The sequence below is a fragment of the Columba livia genome, chromosome 3 (assembly GCF_036013475.1).
Source record: "Columba livia isolate bColLiv1 breed racing homer chromosome 3, bColLiv1.pat.W.v2, whole genome shotgun sequence".
Lineage (NCBI taxonomy): Eukaryota > Metazoa > Chordata > Aves > Columbiformes > Columbidae > Columba > Columba livia.
Window position 1 is genome coordinate 110923178 of NC_088604.1, and position 21151 is coordinate 110944328.

A 21151-nucleotide genomic window follows, 5' to 3' on the forward strand; every position below is an offset into this window, starting at 1 on the left:
TTCAACTGAATGTTATTTTCTGTTAAGTTTAAAAAGGAAGAAAGATCAAATGAATTTTTGAAAAGAGGAGGGCCAGAAAGAAACACACAGGAACAATTTTTTTACTTATTTGGGCTGTCTGTAAATCATTCCTTTGAAAGGCCTCCAGAAATAACAATCATTGAATTGTCATCCTGACTGGAACACTCTTCTTCAATCAGTACAGAAATAAAATAGGACAGGCTTTTTTTCCAACACTTTTGTCAGCAGAAATATTTTTAGAGTGGTGGCCTTCAGCTTTTTCAGTCTACAAACAGTTGAAAGTACTTTTCTGGTAATGCTGCTGATGACTTCATAGTAAATTTCTGCCTCAGTGCACACTTGTGGGCTTTTAAAAGCTATCTATAAACCTACAGTATCCACCCAGAAATTAAGAACTACTGTTCAAAAGGATAATTGAGTAGCTGCGGTTTTCTTACGCTCTGCAGTCAGTCCAGACATTGTGTTCAAATTATACTCTGACTCCCAAACAAGAGAGAGCTTTCAGCTATGACTCTTGAGGAATACAGTACTCCAGAATCAGTAGCCAATAAACATAATACTCCAGATTCTGCTCCCATCCTTTTAACAACTTTAAAAGATGTGTAGTAAGAATCTACACTTAGTGAAAAAGTACCTGAAAAGGCTCAGGAACCCTACCAGTAAGTGGCAGGTGATCCCACAGCAGCATCTTTATGTGACTGTAACCACAGCTCTTCACGATGAAAACACGAGCTACACAAGGAACCTCTGAATGTGCTTCTGACTCAAGCTACTCTGCGGCAGCATCTCACTAGACTGTCTGGATCAATTTTATCACAGATCACTTCAGTGACCAAGATAAAACTGACCACTTCAGCCAAAGAATTTAAGCACCTAAAGCTGGTATCTCCCAAACTGAAAGTCCCATCTCAGAATTCCAAGTCTTAATTGTAGCAAGCACTGAACGAAAGGATTGTTTTATTCTACCAACTCTGTTCCCAAGTCTCATTTCTGGACACCCATTTCATGTACTCAGCAATCCCTGAGTGAGACCTTTGCCACCTGAGAGTATACTGACAGACTCCAGCAGAGCCAAAGTTTTATTCTTTTGTTCAAAATTATTCCAACCCTATGTCTCTGCAGGGTTGAGATTCAAATATTCCCTGTATTAGAACACCTCCAGCACATATAAGATCGAAGTTTTGACTTTTTTTGAAAAACTTGAGAATGAGAGACTAATCTAGCTATTACTTCTCTTAGGGAACTTCCACAGTGATTTGATATAATTTTTTATCAGTGCAATTACCATTCACTGTATTGAATCATGGAAATTAAGCAAACAAGCCAGGCTAGTTTTAACTATACAGGTACTATGTGCATGCAAATGTGCGTACATACATGACTAGCAGCATTTCTCAGGGAGGCAATAGTGTTCTCTTGAACTTTAGCAAGCCTGAAATAACACCAAAGAAAAAGGTTTTGTTAGATGCAGCATAGCACAAAAGTCCATTGAAACAACTGAAATATAAATCATTTAGAGAACACCCACATTTGACATTGAAATGACTTAAATGATTACGGGTTATAGCTTTTTATTTTAAACTGTCTGTTTCCCCAATTGATGTCAGTGAAACTAAACATAAAGCCCCCCAAATGAAAATGCAAATGAATTTACTTGGCTGTTGTTGTAGAATTTCCCGCTCCCCTGTGTCCAACATCTAGAGTTGTTCTTGGTTTCCAATATTTTGCATACGAAGCCTTCATATCACAAGTATATCCCTGGATTGGCTTAATAATTATGTAGTCCACTACAAGAAAAATACCGAACACTTCACATGTTAACAGATAACGGATGACTTAGAACAAAGTTATCTACATCTGTTTGCATCAACTGTACCTCTAACTTTTCCAATTGTCCTCCTTGGATTTCTGCTCATAATAGCAAGTGTAAGAATCCCAGCACTTTTTCCAAGTTCTGCAATTGTGGATGACAGGAGGCAGGCAGAACCTACATGACCTGGGAGCGCATCGCCTTGTACTACCTTCTCACTTAAATCTTCCTAAAACAAAACAAACAAAAAACCAAAACACCTTATGTTATATGTAGGTGAGAATTCTGAACAAACTTTTCATCCTTGCTGTTCAGGAAGATATATACAGGCAGTTATGTAACAAAAATTTGTGTGTTACAGAAAACACTAATTTTAGGCTAAAATTGTTTAATCTTACAGTATGTTCCAAATTACACTCTGGAATGTGAAACTGTTGATGGAAATCTACAAAACTCATGTACATTTGTCTTTGAAAACTCTTAATTTTGATAAGCTTTTCAGAACAAAATTGCATGTGTGGAATAGTCTGTCTTGTGAAAAGCCCAAGTCTTGTTTAGAACAAAGATGAATTGGAACAATATATATGCTTAATATACCTTTGCATTCATTTGCAGGGAAGGATGAGCGCAACTAATATGCAGAATGCACTTGACCATAGTCAAGTCCAGGAACTATGTAGCCGCTTTACAATTATGAGTGTAAGTGCATTAAGGACATTTTTAGATCAAAAAGAGTGCTTAAAACTTTCTTCTGCATAAACAGTATGGAGAGAAACAAGTTGTTTTCTTTTAAAAAGGACTTAGATTATTAGGGTCTTCCAGGAAAAAAAAAAAAAAAAAAAAGAGTGCAAACTAACAGATGAAGTAGTAAGAATCCACAAATATCCAGTTTTAATTTGCACTGGTTAGTTCAGAGAAACCTCTTGTTTATAACTTGAAAATTAAGGTCAAATATTTGTAATGTAATTAGTTCATATACACAGTGTTCAGGTTCAAGAAGGATGAGCAAAACTTAGCTCTGGTAAAGGATAAAAATCAAGCCAACCTAACTACTTGCAGTACTGCACACAAAGATTTGAGTCTAATTTGTACTGACTTCTAAATAAGCAGAAACTGCAAAACTTTCTGTGCCATATTGAGAAGACACACAAAACCTTTCTACAAAATAGGGTAGTAGCCAATAGCTTCATAACTTGTTTACACAAGTCACAAAGGTCAAGAATATTAGCAATAGCCCTATCCCAAAAGTACAATCTTCAAGGTGATTGACTCTAACTCCCAAAGGCAGACTGGAGTTGCTTCTTAGTGGTAAAGAGACATACCTCAAAAAAATCAAAGATTAATTCCAAGTTATCAGGCTCCATGGTCTGTATTGTGTATTCTATCCACCGGTCTGGCTGCAAAGCATAACCACAGTCTGGCTGAGAGTGTCGACATTTATATTCATTGTTACTTATTAAGGAGAACTCCACAGTGTTTGCCATTTTCTGAGGGACAGTAGGGGATGTTTTCTCTTGACCCTCCTCGTCATCCTCATCTTCCTCTAGGCCTTCTAGAGTCAGTTTTACTCTGCTCAGCCAGAAATACAACACAAATGATTAATTTACAGAAGTGTCTTTGGAAATGCTAAAGAATTAGAAAGAAGCTTGAACAGAAGATCATGTAACACAAGAATTCTTCTCAACAGTACCATCTACAGTACAGCACTGCACACAGTGGACTCTGACAAGAGTCAGTTTGCAGGTGTTATCTAAATCTTATTTTAGTCAGATTTAAGTGCTCAAGTCTCTTCTAAAATTGGAACCTGGGTAGAAGTGAAAATTGTACTAGTGGTCTGAGAAGCAGCACTTCACCAAACTAATGATTTGGGTTACCAAACACCCAGCCTTTCTCCACAGATTGATACCCATAATCACAAAAGGCTGGTGAAAAGCATTGAAAACAGCAATAATCCTCAAGATCAATACCTGAACAGTGGTAGTTGCTAATAAACGCACACACACAACTTTAAGTCTCTCTGAACACCGATAAGGCAGACAAATGTATTCCAATAGACATATACAAGATAGCCTGAAGTAATTAGTAAGTCCCTTCAGAGATCCTGAACGGTCATTAGAAATAAACTGAATGCAATTTCTGAAGAATCCTGGAGTGAGAAGAATAAGCTTCTTTTGTAAGGCTCAGAATGCATTATTATACAGAGCAAACCTTCCACACAGAATTAATTATGCCAGTGATGAAAGCAGATATGAGTAAACCAAATCTCTTTCTGAATCATCTAAGCAACAGATGGAATAAAGAGTCATCATTTAGTTAGATGCCAATTCACTAGTAAAACTGAAGTCATATCTCAAAGAAACAACTATAATCATAGAAATTCTTTACACTGAGTCCATGTCCTGGTTTTGGCTAGGATAGAGTTAATTTTCTCCCTAGTAACTGTTATAGTGCTGTGTTTTGGATTTAGTATGACAATCATGTTCATAACACAGTGACGGCTTAGTTGTTGTGAAGCAGTCAAGGGCTTTTCAGCTTCTCATACTGGCCTGCCAACGAGAAGGTGAGGAGTGCACAAAACATTGGGAGCAGACACAGCCAGGACAGCTGACCCCAACTGACCAAAGGGACATTCCACACCATATGACATAATGCTCAGTATATGAAGTTGGGGTAAGGAGGAAGAAGGGGGGACATTCTGAGCGATGGCATTTGTCTTTCCAAGGAACTGTTACATGTGATGGAGACTGGCTTTCCTGGAGACGGCTGAACACCTGCCTGCCAATGGCAAGCAGTGAATGAATTCCTTGTTTGCTTTGCTTGCGTGTGCAGCTTTTGCTTCAGCTATTAAATTGCCTTTATCTCAACCCGTGAGTCTTCTCACTTTTACTCTTCTGATTCTCTCATTCCTCCCACTGGGCTTAAACCACAATACTCCAACATTCACCTTGACTAGAAATCTGTAATGCCAGTGGAGAACTAACCATGTATTAAATGGAGAGGGCTGTTTACTTTGGTAAGGAGAAAAAGTAATAACAAAAAACCTGGAAGCTTTCTCCCTTTCCTTTCTCTGTATTTCCAATTCTATTCTGCTCTTTTCAAGAAGAAAAAAGAACAAAGAAGCTGAAAAGTATTAAGTCAGCAGTGAAACTAGCATGGCTTTGTTTGACTGTCTTCATTTGTTGAATCTGAAGAAACTCTTTTTACACTGTATTAATAATGAGTTCACTGAAACACACCAATGATTAAATGTTATGACCATATTTTTACAAAGTGCTTAAATACTTGGAAATTTGACTGATTGTACACCTCTATTAGCAACTCAAAATTGATTTAAAGGCTACATTAGATAAAAAAGAATCACTAGCATTGACAATTAACATCAGATAAATTGCCAACTGAGATGAGCAAGCTCTTACCTAAACCTTGATGTTTTAAACTGCTTCTTAGATATCACTACAGGTGGTTTCTCAGAATAATGCAGACGCAATCTAATTTCTGTTTGACATGTCAGCCACCCAGAATCCACAGTTTCAATACCATCTATCAAAAACAAGAAGACACTTTAATAGCTTGTTTTACAGAGATCTAGACAGTTTAACATACAAAAATATAAATACAATTCCTCTGACACCATTTTCCAGACAATCCTCCTTATCACTAGCCTCATTCAATAGTATTTCCAGAGAACCTATTGAGCGCATCCTTTCACTCGTCTTTCCTGAATTACCCAGAACAGACAACAGCTACTGCAGTTGTTTGCTGGCTTTTAAAGGGATTAAATAGGAACAATGATCCTTGCCAGCTTCCTGGGTAAACTGTCCGCAGGAGGGCACGAAGTATTCTAGTGTTAATTTTATTTATGGTATCAAGGGCTAAGTTCTCCAAAGGTAAACATAATATTCTGTTGTCTTGGGATCTCTAAATACATGGAATAACACTGACAGAAACTCTGAAGATTCATACGCAACTTGAGACTCCCTGTCTATTGAGACACAGGCGTTACATTAGCTCAGCGCAATCGATGCCAGTAAAGCAGCGTAGGTCTGCAGGATGGGATACAGCAACAGGTATGATGGAGAAACAAAGCACGGAGAAAAATCCTCAAGCTCAGCACCTGAACAAGGAAAGCCTGCAAAGGGGATGGCCAGAAAACACAAGCTGCCAGACAGGGTGCTGAAGCAGACCACACAGTTCCGAGCAAAACGTATCATTTGATAAAGATATGAAGAAAAATGAAAATATTTAAGACAAGATGTATGAGACATGATGTTAGGCACCACAGAATTGAGCATTAAGTGAGAGGTGGGTTAGAACTGCCAAAAGTGAGACATATGCACACACAAGAACATGAGGTTTGATCTTATGAGAGGTTTTGGCAGTTATGTGCCTAACCAAAGAGGCAGATTGTGTACATTTAGCGTGTGATAATATTTTTCTAGGCATAAGGAGCTTTTTCTAAGGCTAGGTTTTAAGAGGAAGCTAACACTATTCTGTATTTCCAAAAACACGTGCTCATGATCTAAAGTTCACTAATTTCAACCTTTAAGACCAGCACACTGAGAATATTTCAACTCTTCCTAGAAGTCCTTCATTAACATTAGAAGGGATTACAGACTGAGTATGAATTCATTAATGATAGATACAAGAATAACAGTATAAGCAGAGAAAACAATCATTTACAGGCAATTCCTGTCAAAACTAACTTACTAATGCAAGTATTTTTCAGCTACAACACCATATCTTGTAAAAATTAAATACACAGTAAAGGTCAATATATCTCACTTACTACGGACTCCAAAGCGTCCATCGTCAATAGTGATTTCATTTTCTAGAATTAAAAGGAGGGGAAAACAATGGAAGAAATTAATTAGTATTCACATTATAAAGAATCATTGCCAACGTAAATTAATTTTACTTTTCCACTTCTAAAAGGTACAGCTAATAAAAAAAAAGTAGGAAAACTGAAACAGACAAAGAATAAGCATGTTTATTGCAACCTTCTATAAAGCTTTTTCCCAATTTATGCTTTTTCTTGGTTTCCGCAAGAAAAAACAATCAACACACAAAATGCTATAAGAATTGTTACCTAAAGTAATCTGAACTGAGAAAAGAAGGTTGCATGGTTTCCTAGTTTGCTGCAGCATTTATCAATAGTACCTACACCCTACTAGAATCTAAGATGTTTTTCTTGTTAGTGTCAAAGACATTAAAGTTTCTTGCAAACATACAAGAAAGCCGTTCTCCTGCACATTTACAGTTAAAGCTTCTAAATCTAGTCACAATTAAAATGCTTATTCTGCCCATGTGGCAGAAACCAATCTACAATGAAATACTCAAAATGCTCATTTGACAAATATTTCTATTGTTACCCTCTCTCCAATGCTCTAATAACCGAAACCTTAAGGCACTAAGTAAATTGACCACCATTACAGAACTGTAGTAGTCTAAACAAACTATATGTTTCTCAAAACATATATCTTAACAAAATTTTGTCTCTATAGCCATTAATCCTGTTTTTTATAAGAAGAATCACAGGCCTGCCCTCAATTTTTAATAACTACATGCAACAACTTATGACCATTATGACCAAGTGCTAACATCCTGGTTTTGCTGCATTTTCTTAAAGACTGCTTAGGAAGCACTGAGTATTACTTGGGAAAAAAAGAAATCCTGACTGTTTGGAATGAAGTTATCCAAATTCAGAGCTAAAGTCAAGACTCTAACAGAGGGGGTAGGCTGCCGCCCTAGTCAGTTACTGACAACTACAGAAACGTAATCTCCTTACAGGAACAGAAGCACAACTAATCAAATTGAAGTTAAAAAAAGGGCGGGGGGAAACATGATCATGGTACTCTTTGTGATTAACAAACAGTTTTATACTAGTTTCTTTCTAAAATACATTTTTTCAATACATGAGAAGGTATTTAATAGATGTAAACTCCTAAGTGTGGAGGAAATAACATTTTTCATATGCTAGAAAAGGTAAAACATGCCATCCCATAGCAGCATAAGAGATCTAAATTACGAGCTACATTCAAAAGTTATTCCAGTCACTCTTAAAAACCAACATTCTTCCCTGTTCAGAAAAGCATTAGGAAGGTGTATGTAAGTCTGCATGCCAACATTTCTTCCAGCAAAATTAATTCCTGCAAAATTGCCAGGTAAATAAGCCCATTCATGTTTCTATTTACATTAATCCATTTACTTAAAGAAGTCTAATTAATATTTTTTCCTTAAAAATTTTACTAATGAAATAGTAGTTAAATAAAAACAGCAGTGACTTCACACCCTCCCCCTCCCCACATTTTGTCTGAAAAAATAATATGGATCCTTAGTCTCAAAGAATTAAACTTACAGAAAATTATTATAATTCCTAATTAACAAAAAACCAACCCACATAATCTTAAGGATGGCAGCAAAGAATTTCACATCACATTTTTAAATTACTTATTTATATATGTATATATATTTGAGAGTAAGGCCCATGTTGTGCACAGAAAAAGTTTATACCTCCAACATATTATTTTAAAACTATAGTTATCAATCCCTCTAAACCAATGTGCAGCATATTAGCAATCTTATGCATATGCCTCAAACAGATGCAGTTGATGCCCATACCTAAAGGGGTAATTGATCGTGGTTGTAGATGAGTCTCCCACGTGTGAACTATGACTTCGCAGGGACCATCGATAGTCTGTAATTTAAAAGTTAAATGTCTGCAATAATTTCTTTTGTTATATCTGATTTTCTACCCATGAAGCTGTTTGGGATGGTTGTAAACTAAACTTACAGATTTAAGAAAAAGGAGAAGAGACAGAAGAAGGGAGGGAGAAAGAATGAAAGAAAAAGAAAGAAAGAAAGAAAACAGATCAAGCTTGTTTCTTACCCCTGCAACTGCTGATGATGCTATTTGATGTGTCAGGTATACACATGACAAAACTTGTGACAAAGACTGACAGGGTGGAGAAGTTACATGGAATTATTAAATATTTACTGCTTACAGCCACTCCAATGGACTACTTTAGTTGCCTTCTGATACAAAAAAGTGTCTCTCAACTCATTAAGTGTGCTTGCTTTTTGCTTAAGATACTAGAGCAACAATTTATGAAAAAAGATAACCCACATCTCTAATTCCAAAGAGCACTCAGCATCTGCTCATACAGTTAACAGTTGCAGGGGTGGGTTCTCCCTCAAAATTTGCTTGACTAATTCAAAGTCTATGAAATACAGTTATTTTAGTTGCGGTACAGGCAAGCAAATTATTCACTATCTAATTAAAACATGAATACTTGGAATTTTGCTGCCTCACAAAGAAAAAGACACTGATACGGTCCAATCAGCCAGCAGCAAAGCCCCTGCAGTCTATTTCAATTGAAGCACAATAAAACAGATTCTTCCACTGAAAAAAAATTACCTTCCCTCAAAAGACTACATTTGTTGGCAAACACAGCCAAGACTCAGACAGAAAATCAGAACAGTAACTTAATCTCTTCTTTCAGAACAATTTACATTTGAAACTTTCTAGGTTAAAGCTTTCAGGTAACTGCTGGCTAACAACAAAAAGAACATCCTGATTCCCAGCTCAGTCACCCTAAAAACTTTTCCCTAACATTGCGTGGTTGTTACCATCAGTCATAAGAACCACTGTCAAATAACTGCAGAGTTTGTCATTTTGGTGTTCTGGGCCTAAGTAACTCTTCTTTCCAAAAGACTTGCTACTGCTGCCAGTCACGTAAGCTTTAATGCCAACTTGTCCCAGTACTTCAGGTTTAAATAGATTTCAGATCAACAGGGACATCCAGACAAGCTTCAAACTCAGCAGTCTAATTACACAGTACCATAATGCTTTGTTATCTTACAGCTCACTGTATAAATTCCTTAGCAACAGATGGAATTTCTTGACATATCAAACACATTTAATCTACTATGCTTTTGGATGAGTTAACAGCAAAAGCCAAATACTTTAAAAGTGCTCAATAAGACAGGTTTGCTCTCAGTCTCAGCTAAAAGCAATTCCATTTTTTTAATTCAGAGGCCTCCATACTTAATGGGTCATGTCAGAATAAAATACATACAATTAAAGTTCTACTTTAAAACCAGAATGCATGTAAATAAGATGACACTGTTGTTTTCAGTTTATTCCTGTTATAGGGCAGTTTTAATTCCCATCTTCTCATTGTTGCAACAATGATCACTTTTGTGGACTTATAGAACAGTAAATAATCACAAAGTTTCTTCCCAGTTCTTTCACAGCAGATCCACAGTGTCATTTCACAGTCACAGTTTCCTAAGCTGAAACCTGTGTTTGCCAGCAGGGAGCCAACAATTCCTAACAAGCTTTCCAACAGTGACTCCCACAAACACACACAGAACTTGTAGCTTAAAAACCTGGAAAATGCAAATCTGTTCTTACATGGATTAAGCTGTTTTCTTCAAAAGGTAAGCAAAGGCTTTCCTTGTAGAAACCCCCAACACACTGTATTAAAGTACCAATATCAGTTTATTTCTTACACTTCTGTTATCATACGTTTTCATTTTAGGTTCTAAAATTATGAACGAGAATTAGAGTAACATTATCCCAAAAATAAGCCCAACACACTGGACACATTCAGCAAAATTTCACCCCCTGAAAAGAATATAGTGGGCTGGTTATGCATTTAATTATGCACAATCCCTGCTCAGACTGTCTGTGTGTTTATAGGCATTTAAATAATGTTTTAATTACATGTAACAGAAGCCATTGTTACAATGATGTTAAAACACTGATGCAATTTCAGCGACCACATTTGAAAAAGAGCCCAGTTCAGATCAGCCTATAGCAGAAGTAAATGATGTGTCACCAATATTCACGGTACAGAAACGTTACCTAAAAAGCCTCTGCTAGGACACTCTTACAAGGGCACCTGTCCAAATGTCACATAAAGCATTCCAGTGGGCAGTACGCTGAGACTATAGTAAGTGGAACTGTATGGCATGGATCCCTCCCTACTAACACAGAGATCAACTCCTCTTACATTGTCAGAAGCTGGGGGAGTTCCCCAGTAGTGATTAAGCACCTCTGAAATTAAGGGTAAAATGCTTGTTTAATGTTCTAAAGGTTCAAAGCAGTGTGCTGCACACTCTGCATTAAGTGCGTGGGTGCTCAACACAATTAAAAAGCGAAAGCACTTCCATGGATGGTTAAATAATAATTTAGGAGGGCAGTTCCAAACTTCCTGATCCAAGGCAACATAACAGAGTAGGCATTAGGAAAAAAACCCAACACATAACTACAAGTCTCCAACTGCACTGTACTTCTTAAAACTATGTTTTAAGCATATCAATCTACTTCAACAACATGAAACAGGTAAAAATATTAGACCTAACTGCTGATGCTGGATTTTGCTGATGCTGGATTTCTGACAAAAATCTCCCTGGACTTCTGTACTATATAAGAACCAGTAATTATGCACAAAACTAAACAATCAACCAAAGCCATTCCTGCCAAAAGTCCTGGGCTAAATAGAGATTTTGTAGCTTTAGTATTTCCAATAATAGTTGAACACACAATCTGCTGTCTCAGCACAGACATGGTAGAGGTGTTCCTGTGTTATTATCAGGTTAACCACATGTTATTAGTCTAACAAAACCTTTTCTAAGTCACTTAGATGTTAAAGACATTACTGAGTCTAGACCTAGGTTTCACCTTTATTATTATATTCCAAGCACTAGATTTACTTTCATTTTAGAAAAGTAAATCTAAGTCTCATTTGAAACCTTTAAAATTAAACAATATTCTTACAAGTGTGAAAAATGTACACCAATGCAGCTTTAAAGGCATGCTACATGCACAGATAGCTTAATTCTTTCACACTTTCCTTGAAGGAAATAACCCTAAACTTGCATGTTTATTTACTGTTCGAAAAAGAAATATAGAACATAGCTTAATAGAATAAGGCATGTATTTACCAAGGTTTTCGATATGCATCATGCAAACAATACATATGATAACATCCTCCTAAAACATACAATATACAAAAGATTTAAATTCCAGCCAAGGGGGTTTTGGTGGGTCACTCCTCCCGCAACAAACAGAAGGTACGTGTAAAATAAAACATGGGAAGATTCTCACAGTAAGGTAACTGGTACTAGACTATGTTTACGAAAAGGGCAAGCCTTGAGCAAAATAGTTTAAATTACTGTCTTATTTCATCACGTGTATGTATTTATTTTTATTTTAAAATGTTTACAATTACTCTCATATTGTCCTTAAAATGTTTACAACATAGTAAAAGCTCTTGGTATGCAGGAGCCAAGACTTGCACCAATTTTATAGTACAATGTTTTCTGTGTATACATTCATTTACTTGCATTCCTACAAAAATTCTATGAATTCTATGAATTTCAATATAGAGTATAAAAAAAAAAAAACACTTTATGTAACCACAATCATGTTAACACCAAAATGCTTCAGTGCAAACAAACCAAACTTCCCATGATAGTGTACTACCCTTCAAGCAAAATAACAAAGATCAAATTATGACTTGTTTTTTTTCACAGGGAAGTAAGAAAAATACTTTTCTATTTGTTTGGTGGGGTTTTTTTGGTTTTGTTGTGTGATTTTGGTTTTGTGGGGTTTTTTGTTTGCTTGTTTTCAAAATGTGAATTACTCTATCCATTTTCACATCTAGTCTGTGGCAATATTTTGGATAATAAGAACTATAATTTCTGTGTATAAACATGTATTATCGCCAGCTTTGCCACCATATCCATGTCAAGAAAGGAACAGTAACTTCAGCTGGATCTGTCTTCAGAGTGATTTAATCAATCATGTGGTGTCAAATTCACATATTCGGACCTTAAAATATATTTAAGATGTATTTAAGTTATCCTACTACAGACCATGACACACACAATTGTGCTGATATAAAAAGTTAATGTCTGAGGGATCATATATTGCAAGTCTATCAAATTTAGGAGATTAATCATAGCAATGAGTAATGAAAAAAAAAAACCAAAATAAAAATATTCATAATAATTTAACTTAGAACTGTCTTTTCCTTCTCAGAGTTGTTAATACCAGAGTCCTCCATATACTGTCTCATCTGCACTACATTGCGCATTATATTCCTGTTAGGATTAAAGGATCTTGCTTTTTCATTTTCTTCAGAAAATTTACAAAAAGAAAACATTGTAGGTGGAATTATTTTTTTCAAGAAACTTTACATCGTAAGGAATAAAAGTCCTGTACACTTAAAAGGTAAAGGCTGGACACCACTAAGTGGATAATTATGTACCCTGGCAATTTACATACTTCGTTTTGTAAAGTGATTTTCTTTTTTCCTCCTTTTTATACATAGTAGCTCTTTATGCTGGTATTCCATAAAATGTATACTTACCTTGGCAGACTCTGCATCACACGGTACATAAAGCATGCACGATACAGAGCACCTACTTAAAGAAACACACTCACCAATACATATCGTAAACTTTTTCAAATGTTAAAACAGAAATTGTGTGGCCTATGAGCACATTTTCTGCCAATCTGTACTCACTAAGTGTGTTTTTTCCTACCATGCTGTTGCTTTTATTTTAAACTTATGGGCTTTTGCAAAAAAATGTAAGAGTTCCATCAGAGCCTCTAGGCTGTAAGAACTGATCTACTTTTGGCCTCAGAAAAAGAAATCTATTATTGATTTTCCCTTCTTTCGCCTCAGAGTAACAACTTAAACATCAGTTTCAGATTAGACTATTTCATACGCTGTAATAAAAAAAAAAAAAACAAACAGAATTGTGTGTCAAACTTTTTTTTCACTGAAAGGCTAGTCCAGCTGACAAAAAAACACATGCGCTTGACAGTAACTTAAAATATTTAAAAGATATAGATGGATGATACTGCAAGTCATTTTGCACATTTAGCTACAGCCTTCATAATCCCAATTTCAACGAAGAACTAAAGGCCAGGGTGAATAGCTACAGGATATTAATAGAGTAAGAAAGACAGCAAAGATAACTGTAAGAAATAACCCATTTAAAGATATTATAATACTTGTTATCGAGAAAAACAGGTAAAGAATAGCTGCTTATTTTCACAACTTAGTCCAAATTTTTTTTCTGGATGCAGTCTCATTCCTAGTCTGAAGAACTTCCCATTTACCCTAGCTGGATTTTTACAGACCAGTATACTGCCACGTAGATTCAACTCACATGCAATTTTGACATCAATACCTGTAAAAATACATGTGTGCCTGTCTCTTGGGTTTTTTCCCCCCCAAGTCATGCAAATACCTATATACAAACCTAGAGAAAATACTAGGATGCCCCATTCCTTGTCTGACCTTTTCACTCCAAGAGATTAACATATGTTAATTATGCAGCCCAAAAGCTAGTTAATACTTCTCATGCTTCACCAAAAATCTGAAATAATTTTAAAAACTGTAGTAGTTTAGACAAATTTAAATACACCTGCTCACACTAATAATTTTTCTCCTTCTATTGCTTGCTTCCATGCTAGAGATCCTTGTCTTCCGTAAGTCCATATACAATTTGAAGTGAAGAAGTTGTTATCATTAGTTATAATGGGGCTATAACTTCACCATATCATATAAGCTTTATTATAATGTCAGGCATTTCACTACAACTGGAATTTTTAAAACACTAACACTGGTAAAAGAGAAAAGGCAATTTCACAAAAATCATTACAGTTAACAGTATATTGTCTTCTATTTCCAGAAGTGAACTGCTTGTATTTCCACAAGTTTTGATGTTTCATATTTTGCAATTTAAGATTTATTTCTAAAAACTCAACTTCAACTCAGAAAAATCCTGTTTACTATACATAAGGGTGTTTTTTATTAGAGATGAGCCAACTTAACATAGAAAAGGTTGTACATACCTTAGGTTCTAGGAAGTATCCTTTAAAATACCGATACTGCACAGGTTCTCCTCTAGGAAGCTCTACAGTAGTTTTCCATAATTGACTGCGTAGAAAATAAAAAGATTGAAAATACAGGCTAGCAGCCATTTTAGACATGTCTGTCTTAAGTGATATTCTACAATGAAGTTTAGCTGCAAGAAAGGTTTTCCAAGGTAACTTAGCCAAACATGCACAAAGCATAATAAATGCTTAGAACTGAAACTGCACTTTCTAATCAACAGAAGTGCTCCAAAGGAGCAAGAATTCTCATCCTTATTTAACAGATGGGGAAAATATGATGAAATAATTCAGGGACTCATCCAAGATCACACAGCAAGTCACCAACAGTATTATAAATACATCATGTGAGCCCTATTTTCCTGTAACATACAGTGATATGCAGGGCACCATTTTAAGAAAACACTGAATTCCTCTATTTAAACTTTCTTCATGTACACTCATGTTTATATGCACACAAACCACTTAAGAGTTTTAATGCAACTCTGATTTTAAATAATCTTCTCCCCATTTTGCAGCCACAATACTAACTTGTGTATGTTAAAAAGAAAGTAAGCACTATAAACCTCTCCTATAACTTGCTGTGTAGTTATTGGACTAAGAATTATCCATAGCAGTTTCTTATTAAAAATGTCTACAACTGAACTACTGAAATATGCCAGCTACAATGGTAGAAGCATTACCTGTAACTAGAAAATCACACCGAAGTTAAACATTCTCTTAGACACATTCCTAAGCATTCAAAATGTTCAAGGGCATCATAAGAAATTCCGGTGAGTTTTACTAACAGTAGGTGTCGCTCAATAGTTTACAAACTCAAAGCCAGAACTCCAGCTACTTCAAAAGGAACAAGTATAAAAACCAAAACACCCAACCTACCGATCATCAGTTTGGAGGACCACTGCAAGTTGAGGATTCCAATTTCCCAGAACACTGCAGCTCCCACATATTGCAAAAACCTCTCCTAGAAAAACTCCAAACAGAAGAACAATTATGAATACAGATGGAAAGGACAAACTACTATTTTGCTTTCCCAGGGTTTTAACAATGCTTTTAGACACAATAAAAAAAAATCTGTTGCAGAAAAAGAAAATGTGAAGTTTTAAATATATTTAGGTACGATGTGATTAACCTTTTAATCTTGCTGTGCAAAATGTAAGAACTACCAGAGCATCTGAGCAACTTTTAAACCACATGCAAATAAAATAAACAATCACGAACAGAACACAGATATTTACTTCAGCCTCTCAAATGAAATACCTAAATGTAAAGTTTCAAACAAATTCACACTTAAACCAAATCAGACATAAGACAGTTCGGCTACAGTCAAATTAGTCCCTTAATTGGGGGCAAGAGGAACATTTAAGAAAAAAGGAGAGAGGGTATCCAGAGCTACTCTGCACAGCGCATCAACTGGAAAAGCAAGAATCAAATTGATAGCTGAAAAGTCTGAAGCAAAGAAGTAGTAGTCTTAACAAACGGAAGATACAAGCATCTCTGATGGTGATTTCCATTCCTCAAACTGGGATGGCAGTAGCAATAGCGTTGGAACCACAGTAATCTGAAGATACAAAGTAGGCAAGTATATCTTTGTATGTATACCTTTTATTAAACCAAGTATCACAGCTGGAACTTTAAAGTCTGAATTAACAGTTTTGAGGAAGTCCATGTGCCTCTAAAATTGTGTCAATTTTTTTTCCCCATTATAGGGGTTAATCTAGTAAGAGATCAGCACCAAGATTGTTTATGAAAGAAACCCCTGCAGACCCCGTGGTTGCAAAAAATCTACAAAAATCAGGAATTAAGTAACATCATTTGTTCCTAAAAGCAGCTTGCTGAAATAATTTTGGAGAACATCTTGAATTACAATCCCTTTTTAAATGGAATATTTGGTCCAATCCATAAAAAAAAAAAAAAAAAAAGAAAAAGCTTTTTGGATACTTGCTATAAGCATACAAATGCAGACAAAAAACAGCTGTATGAGTATACTTACTATGCAATTCACTGCACACAATTGGCTAGGTCAGGTGCTTTACCTTTTTCATTCTGTACTGAGGCACATTATGGTTTGTTTTTGCAGGGAGGAGATAAAGGGGAGAGGGAAGACTACCTGAATACTGCACAGTCAGAATTTCTGACTGCATATATTAAAAGAGAAGCAAAAATTCTTTTAATGACCCTTTAAAATAGCAGCATTTAGTACATCTTAGTGTACATGCTGGCCGACCTCTGAGGTGCTACCTAAATTATATTGGTCTTAGTAACAGCTATTATAGAATCACAGAAAGTCCTGAGTTGGAAGGACCCACAAGGATCATCGAGTCCAACTCCTGTCCCTGCACAGGACAAACCCACAGTTCACACCATGTGTCTGAGGGTGTTGTCCAGTCTCTTCTTGAACATTGTCAGGCTTGGGGCCATGACACCTACCCGGGGAGCCTGTTCCAGTGCTCCACCACCCTCTGGGTGAAGAAACTTTTCCTAATAATGTCCAACCTAAACCTCCCCTGGCACATCTTCCTGCCATTCCCTTGGGTTCTGAGCTAGAATAGTTTTCTGGACTCCTTTTTTAAGCAAATGTGAACATTCAGTGAACACTTGTAATTCCGCAAGGTACAACACACAAAAGGCAACATCTGAACAAGATGGGCAGTTACCCCTAAATTGACTTCAACAATTACACTACAAGAATGAATCAGGATACTTAAATTATCCCAGGAAAGGCACGAGTGAAATGCATGATAAACTGGAACTGCCTTTTCAAAGGCAACTCAGTGGTGTTTGGTTTGGTTTTGTGTTTTAAGCTCAAGGATCTACAACTTCCCCCTTCCCTTGCCACGGAATCCGATGCTGCTCCTGGCAGAGCTCCTGTAGCTACAGCAAAGAGGAAGCTGGTGCAAGCATTCTGCCCAGCCCCAAACCTTCCAACACCGTCACTGATGCTACAATCTCTCTGCTTGGGCCAGCTCCATTGGAACAGTATTCCTGTGTATAGTTAGGAGCCAGAAGCTCCATTTTTTATTTCATAATAGTTAATCTTTGGCCACCTCGCAGTCTCTTGGTATGGGACTGTGTCCCAATGAAGTCCTAAAGGAGCCACAGCCAGTAAACAGTGACACTCTTCCTTCCACCAGAATAAGGAAACAGTGAAGCCCTCCACATCACAAACACATAGAAACCTATATCAACATGTTGGCCTTCATCACCCATATTGATTCCAGAAGTGGTATGGCTAGAGGGATTGAGTCAAAGCATTAATCCTATGCTGGTGATACCCTTTTATCCTGTGAATTAGCCTGGAACCACTGGCTTTGACACCAACAGAAAGGGACAGTGATGAGGACACAGGGAGCACATTTGTGCTCTGAGTGAGGATTCTTGTCTCACCGACTATTCACCATGGTGATTTGACAAAATCAGTACATGATATTCCTAAATAAACTGAAAATGTTGCTGTTTGTAGAACAGCTGAGAGCTCTGAAAACCTACCTCTTCTCTTTCCCAAGACTGCATCTTGTCACTGCCGCATTTCAAATATTTTCTCCCCGACCAGAACCAACACTATCAATACTGTCATACGTCTTTGTCACCTCTTTATGCTATACATATGGTAAATACGTATAGTAAGTAATATTTCCATGTAATTCTTTGTAACCAGCCACTGAGGCAAGATCTAGCCCTCCCTAACACTAATTTTTGTTCGAGGTGTTATCAGAACAAGAAGTTACACATCTGAAGTCAACTTTGCTAGTGACGGTGCCGTCACAACATTGGAAGCAACACCGTAAGCAAGACAAAAAGAGCATGGCTTGCAGTACTCTACTGTATAGATACACCAGTACTTCACAGCCTCATTTGATCAATTTATTCTTTAAAGTTTTCTCCAGAATGCTATAAAACCACTCCTCTTTACTAGAGGCTTCATGTCCACATCATATGTCAATGTTCAGTTCCCAAATTCCTATTGAAATGGAAGACACACAGCAGAGGTCTAACATGGGCCAGGTGTCAAAACTTTAAAAATGTTTTTATCATTTTTTCCCCAACTATAATACACACTTGTGCCATCTGGTATTTGTCTGTAACAAGAATTTTGCCCATCTGTACATGCTCCCACATTCATCTGCTTCTGTTAGGCAGAAGCAAATGAATGTGGGAACAACCACCAATTATTTTTCTTGTGATCTTCCTTGAAGTTCCTAAAGATGAAGGTCAAAGTAATAAGCACAATTTATCAGCACTAAATCTCAGTGTTCTACATTTTCAAATTCCTCTGTGAAATTTCTTAATTAATGTACTTTACAATGACTTATTATTTTGATATTTGAACAGACTTGTTCTTTACCTCTGAGGAAAACAGAAAAGACAGCTTTTGAAAATTCTTCTATTCAGTTTTATTCTAGTTAAACCATATAAAAAGGAGAAAGCATGATTTGGGTACCTGGTGCTGATGGTGCTCTTACTTCGAAAGTGACTTGAGAAGAGGTCATACTTGCAGAGCTTTTGTCTTAGGGTAGTTAAAATCTCCTATAGCGGGAGGAAAAAGATACTACATTTCAGGAACAAGACACTACATCTGTTGCTATTCTAAGCGAGAGGAAACAAATCCCACCACTTACAGGGAAGCAAGCCACTGTTTGAGTGAGCAGTGAAAACTGAAAGCTCTTTCAAACAACCGGGAGCCTCAGAAAATAGCACTCAGCTGCACAAGATGCTGTTGCAACACTGGCACGAGAAAAGGATTACTAAATTAAATACCATACTCAAGTATCAGTATCATGCAGTATTCATCAGTCTTACGCTGAGATTTTTCAAAAACCTTTGTTTTGACTATTTTTGCTCCCAAAGAAATCACTGGCAATTACAAGACATTTAACATTATGACCTTTGGGTAGCAGTAACTTCTGACTGTTTCCCCATGCATTCTTCAGCATCTCCTTCAAAACACAAGAAGGGTGTCATAGACAAGCACTACCACCTCGCAGAAAAAAAGGGTGTCTGCTGTCACAGGCAGTGCAATGTTCATCATCTGGCGCTCTGCTCCCCTGCCAATACTTCCAGCCTTTCACATGGAGCACCAACAACTAGCAGCACCAAGCAGTCTTCAAATCACCACAGCAGGAACGGAACGCATACAGCTTCTGTAGCCAGGACAGTAGCTGGAAGACTGACACTGCTTCAATTTTCCATTCTCCTCCAATACACAATAATGGAAGAAGCTGGCAGAATCTCACTCTCTCCATTGCAATACTATTGATGTAAAATACCCCTATGTATTATTTATGAAAGCAGTAGACACATCAAAGTCCAAGTCCAGGTGTTGCTAGACTAAATGTCATCACCCAACTATATCCCTTCAGACATGGGCTGCAAAATAATCGTACTAATTCTATGCAGAATTAACTCTACAGTGCTCTCAAATAATCCGTTTCTTTAAATCATTGTTCTTTGCATTGTTTTTTTTTGTTGTTGTTGGGGTGTGGGGGGAGACAGCATGAGGTTTGTTTTGTGGTTTTGTTGTGGTTTGTTTTGTGGTTTTGTTTGGGTTTGTTTGGTCTTGTTTGTTTGTTTTTTAACCAAGCAAGTAGAAAACTTTTATTGCTACTTTTGAATAGGAGGAAAACACATAATTTCAGCACAATATTGAATTCTTTAATATCAGCTTTAATAATAATGACAAGAAGAACTACGTCACTAGAGAAAAATCCACCTTTCATTAGCTCTGCTACAAGCCCTTGCCTTCAAAGGGCACAGGGCAGTTTAACAGATGCCTTGAAAACACAAAAAGCAAACTAAAGTCAGATACCTAACAGTGAAGGAAAAAAAAAACCTCATAATCAATCATCATTCCTCCTGGGCAATCAGAAAGTTAGTTAAGGTCTGAAATTTAAACACCAACAATTTTTCTTTTGGATCTTCTCCTCCTCTTCATCTTTCAGTCTATTAGTTTTCTAACAATTGCTGCCTTTACATTCCTCTTCTCTTCCCTTCACTCTCTCCACATCAAGGGAGATGACTTTTCAGTGGTAAAAGGAGAGCAAGAAAATTATAGCAACACAGATCTTTCTGGTCATATATTCCATTTCTGCATGTAATCTTCTATAAGTAACATTTCTGTAAATTATAAAATCCCAAACTACTGAAGCTAGAAATATGCACACTTAATAAACAGGAATTCCATGAAGAGCACACCCTTTATGAACTTTGTCACACGTGCATCACTTAAGTGGTCTATACATTAACGGTGACACATTCATTTCAGCATTCATTTTTAGCAGTTATTATAGACATTAAACACAGCATGTTTCAGCGCTGAAACAAAACCTGGACTTGTGAAACTGGTCCAGTACGACACAAAAGTGTCAATTTGAAGCAGAGAATAAAAACTACTAGTGTGCACTTAAAAT

General features: G+C 36.7%; 1 protein-coding gene across 17 annotated transcripts in view; it reads right to left on the reverse strand.

Moving 5' to 3' along the window:
• GPCPD1 (glycerophosphocholine phosphodiesterase 1) overlaps positions 1-21151 on the reverse strand; it is a 46287-nt gene that overhangs the window by 17761 nt on the left and 7375 nt on the right. For 10 of the 17 annotated variants that reach the window (XM_065059128.1, XM_065059131.1, XM_065059135.1 and 7 more), the window contains exons 2-11: positions 19186-19271; positions 15624-15717; positions 14706-14790; positions 8450-8525; positions 6618-6659; positions 5248-5371; positions 3154-3400; positions 1898-2060; positions 1676-1808; positions 1399-1453 (exon numbers count right to left, since the gene is read on the reverse strand). In XM_065059128.1, the coding sequence (XP_064915200.1) occupies positions 1399-1453; positions 1676-1808; positions 1898-2060; positions 3154-3400; positions 5248-5371; positions 6618-6659; positions 8450-8525; positions 14706-14790; positions 15624-15717; positions 19186-19234 (1068 nt within the window). In that variant the 5' untranslated portion in view covers positions 19235-19271. The remainder of the gene's footprint in view (positions 1-1398; positions 1454-1675; positions 1809-1897; positions 2061-3153; positions 3401-5247; positions 5372-6617; positions 6660-8449; positions 8526-14705; positions 14791-15623; positions 15718-19185; positions 19272-21151) is intronic. The other 7 variants (XM_065059137.1, XM_065059138.1, XM_065059136.1 and 4 more) reach the window with 1 other exon arrangement.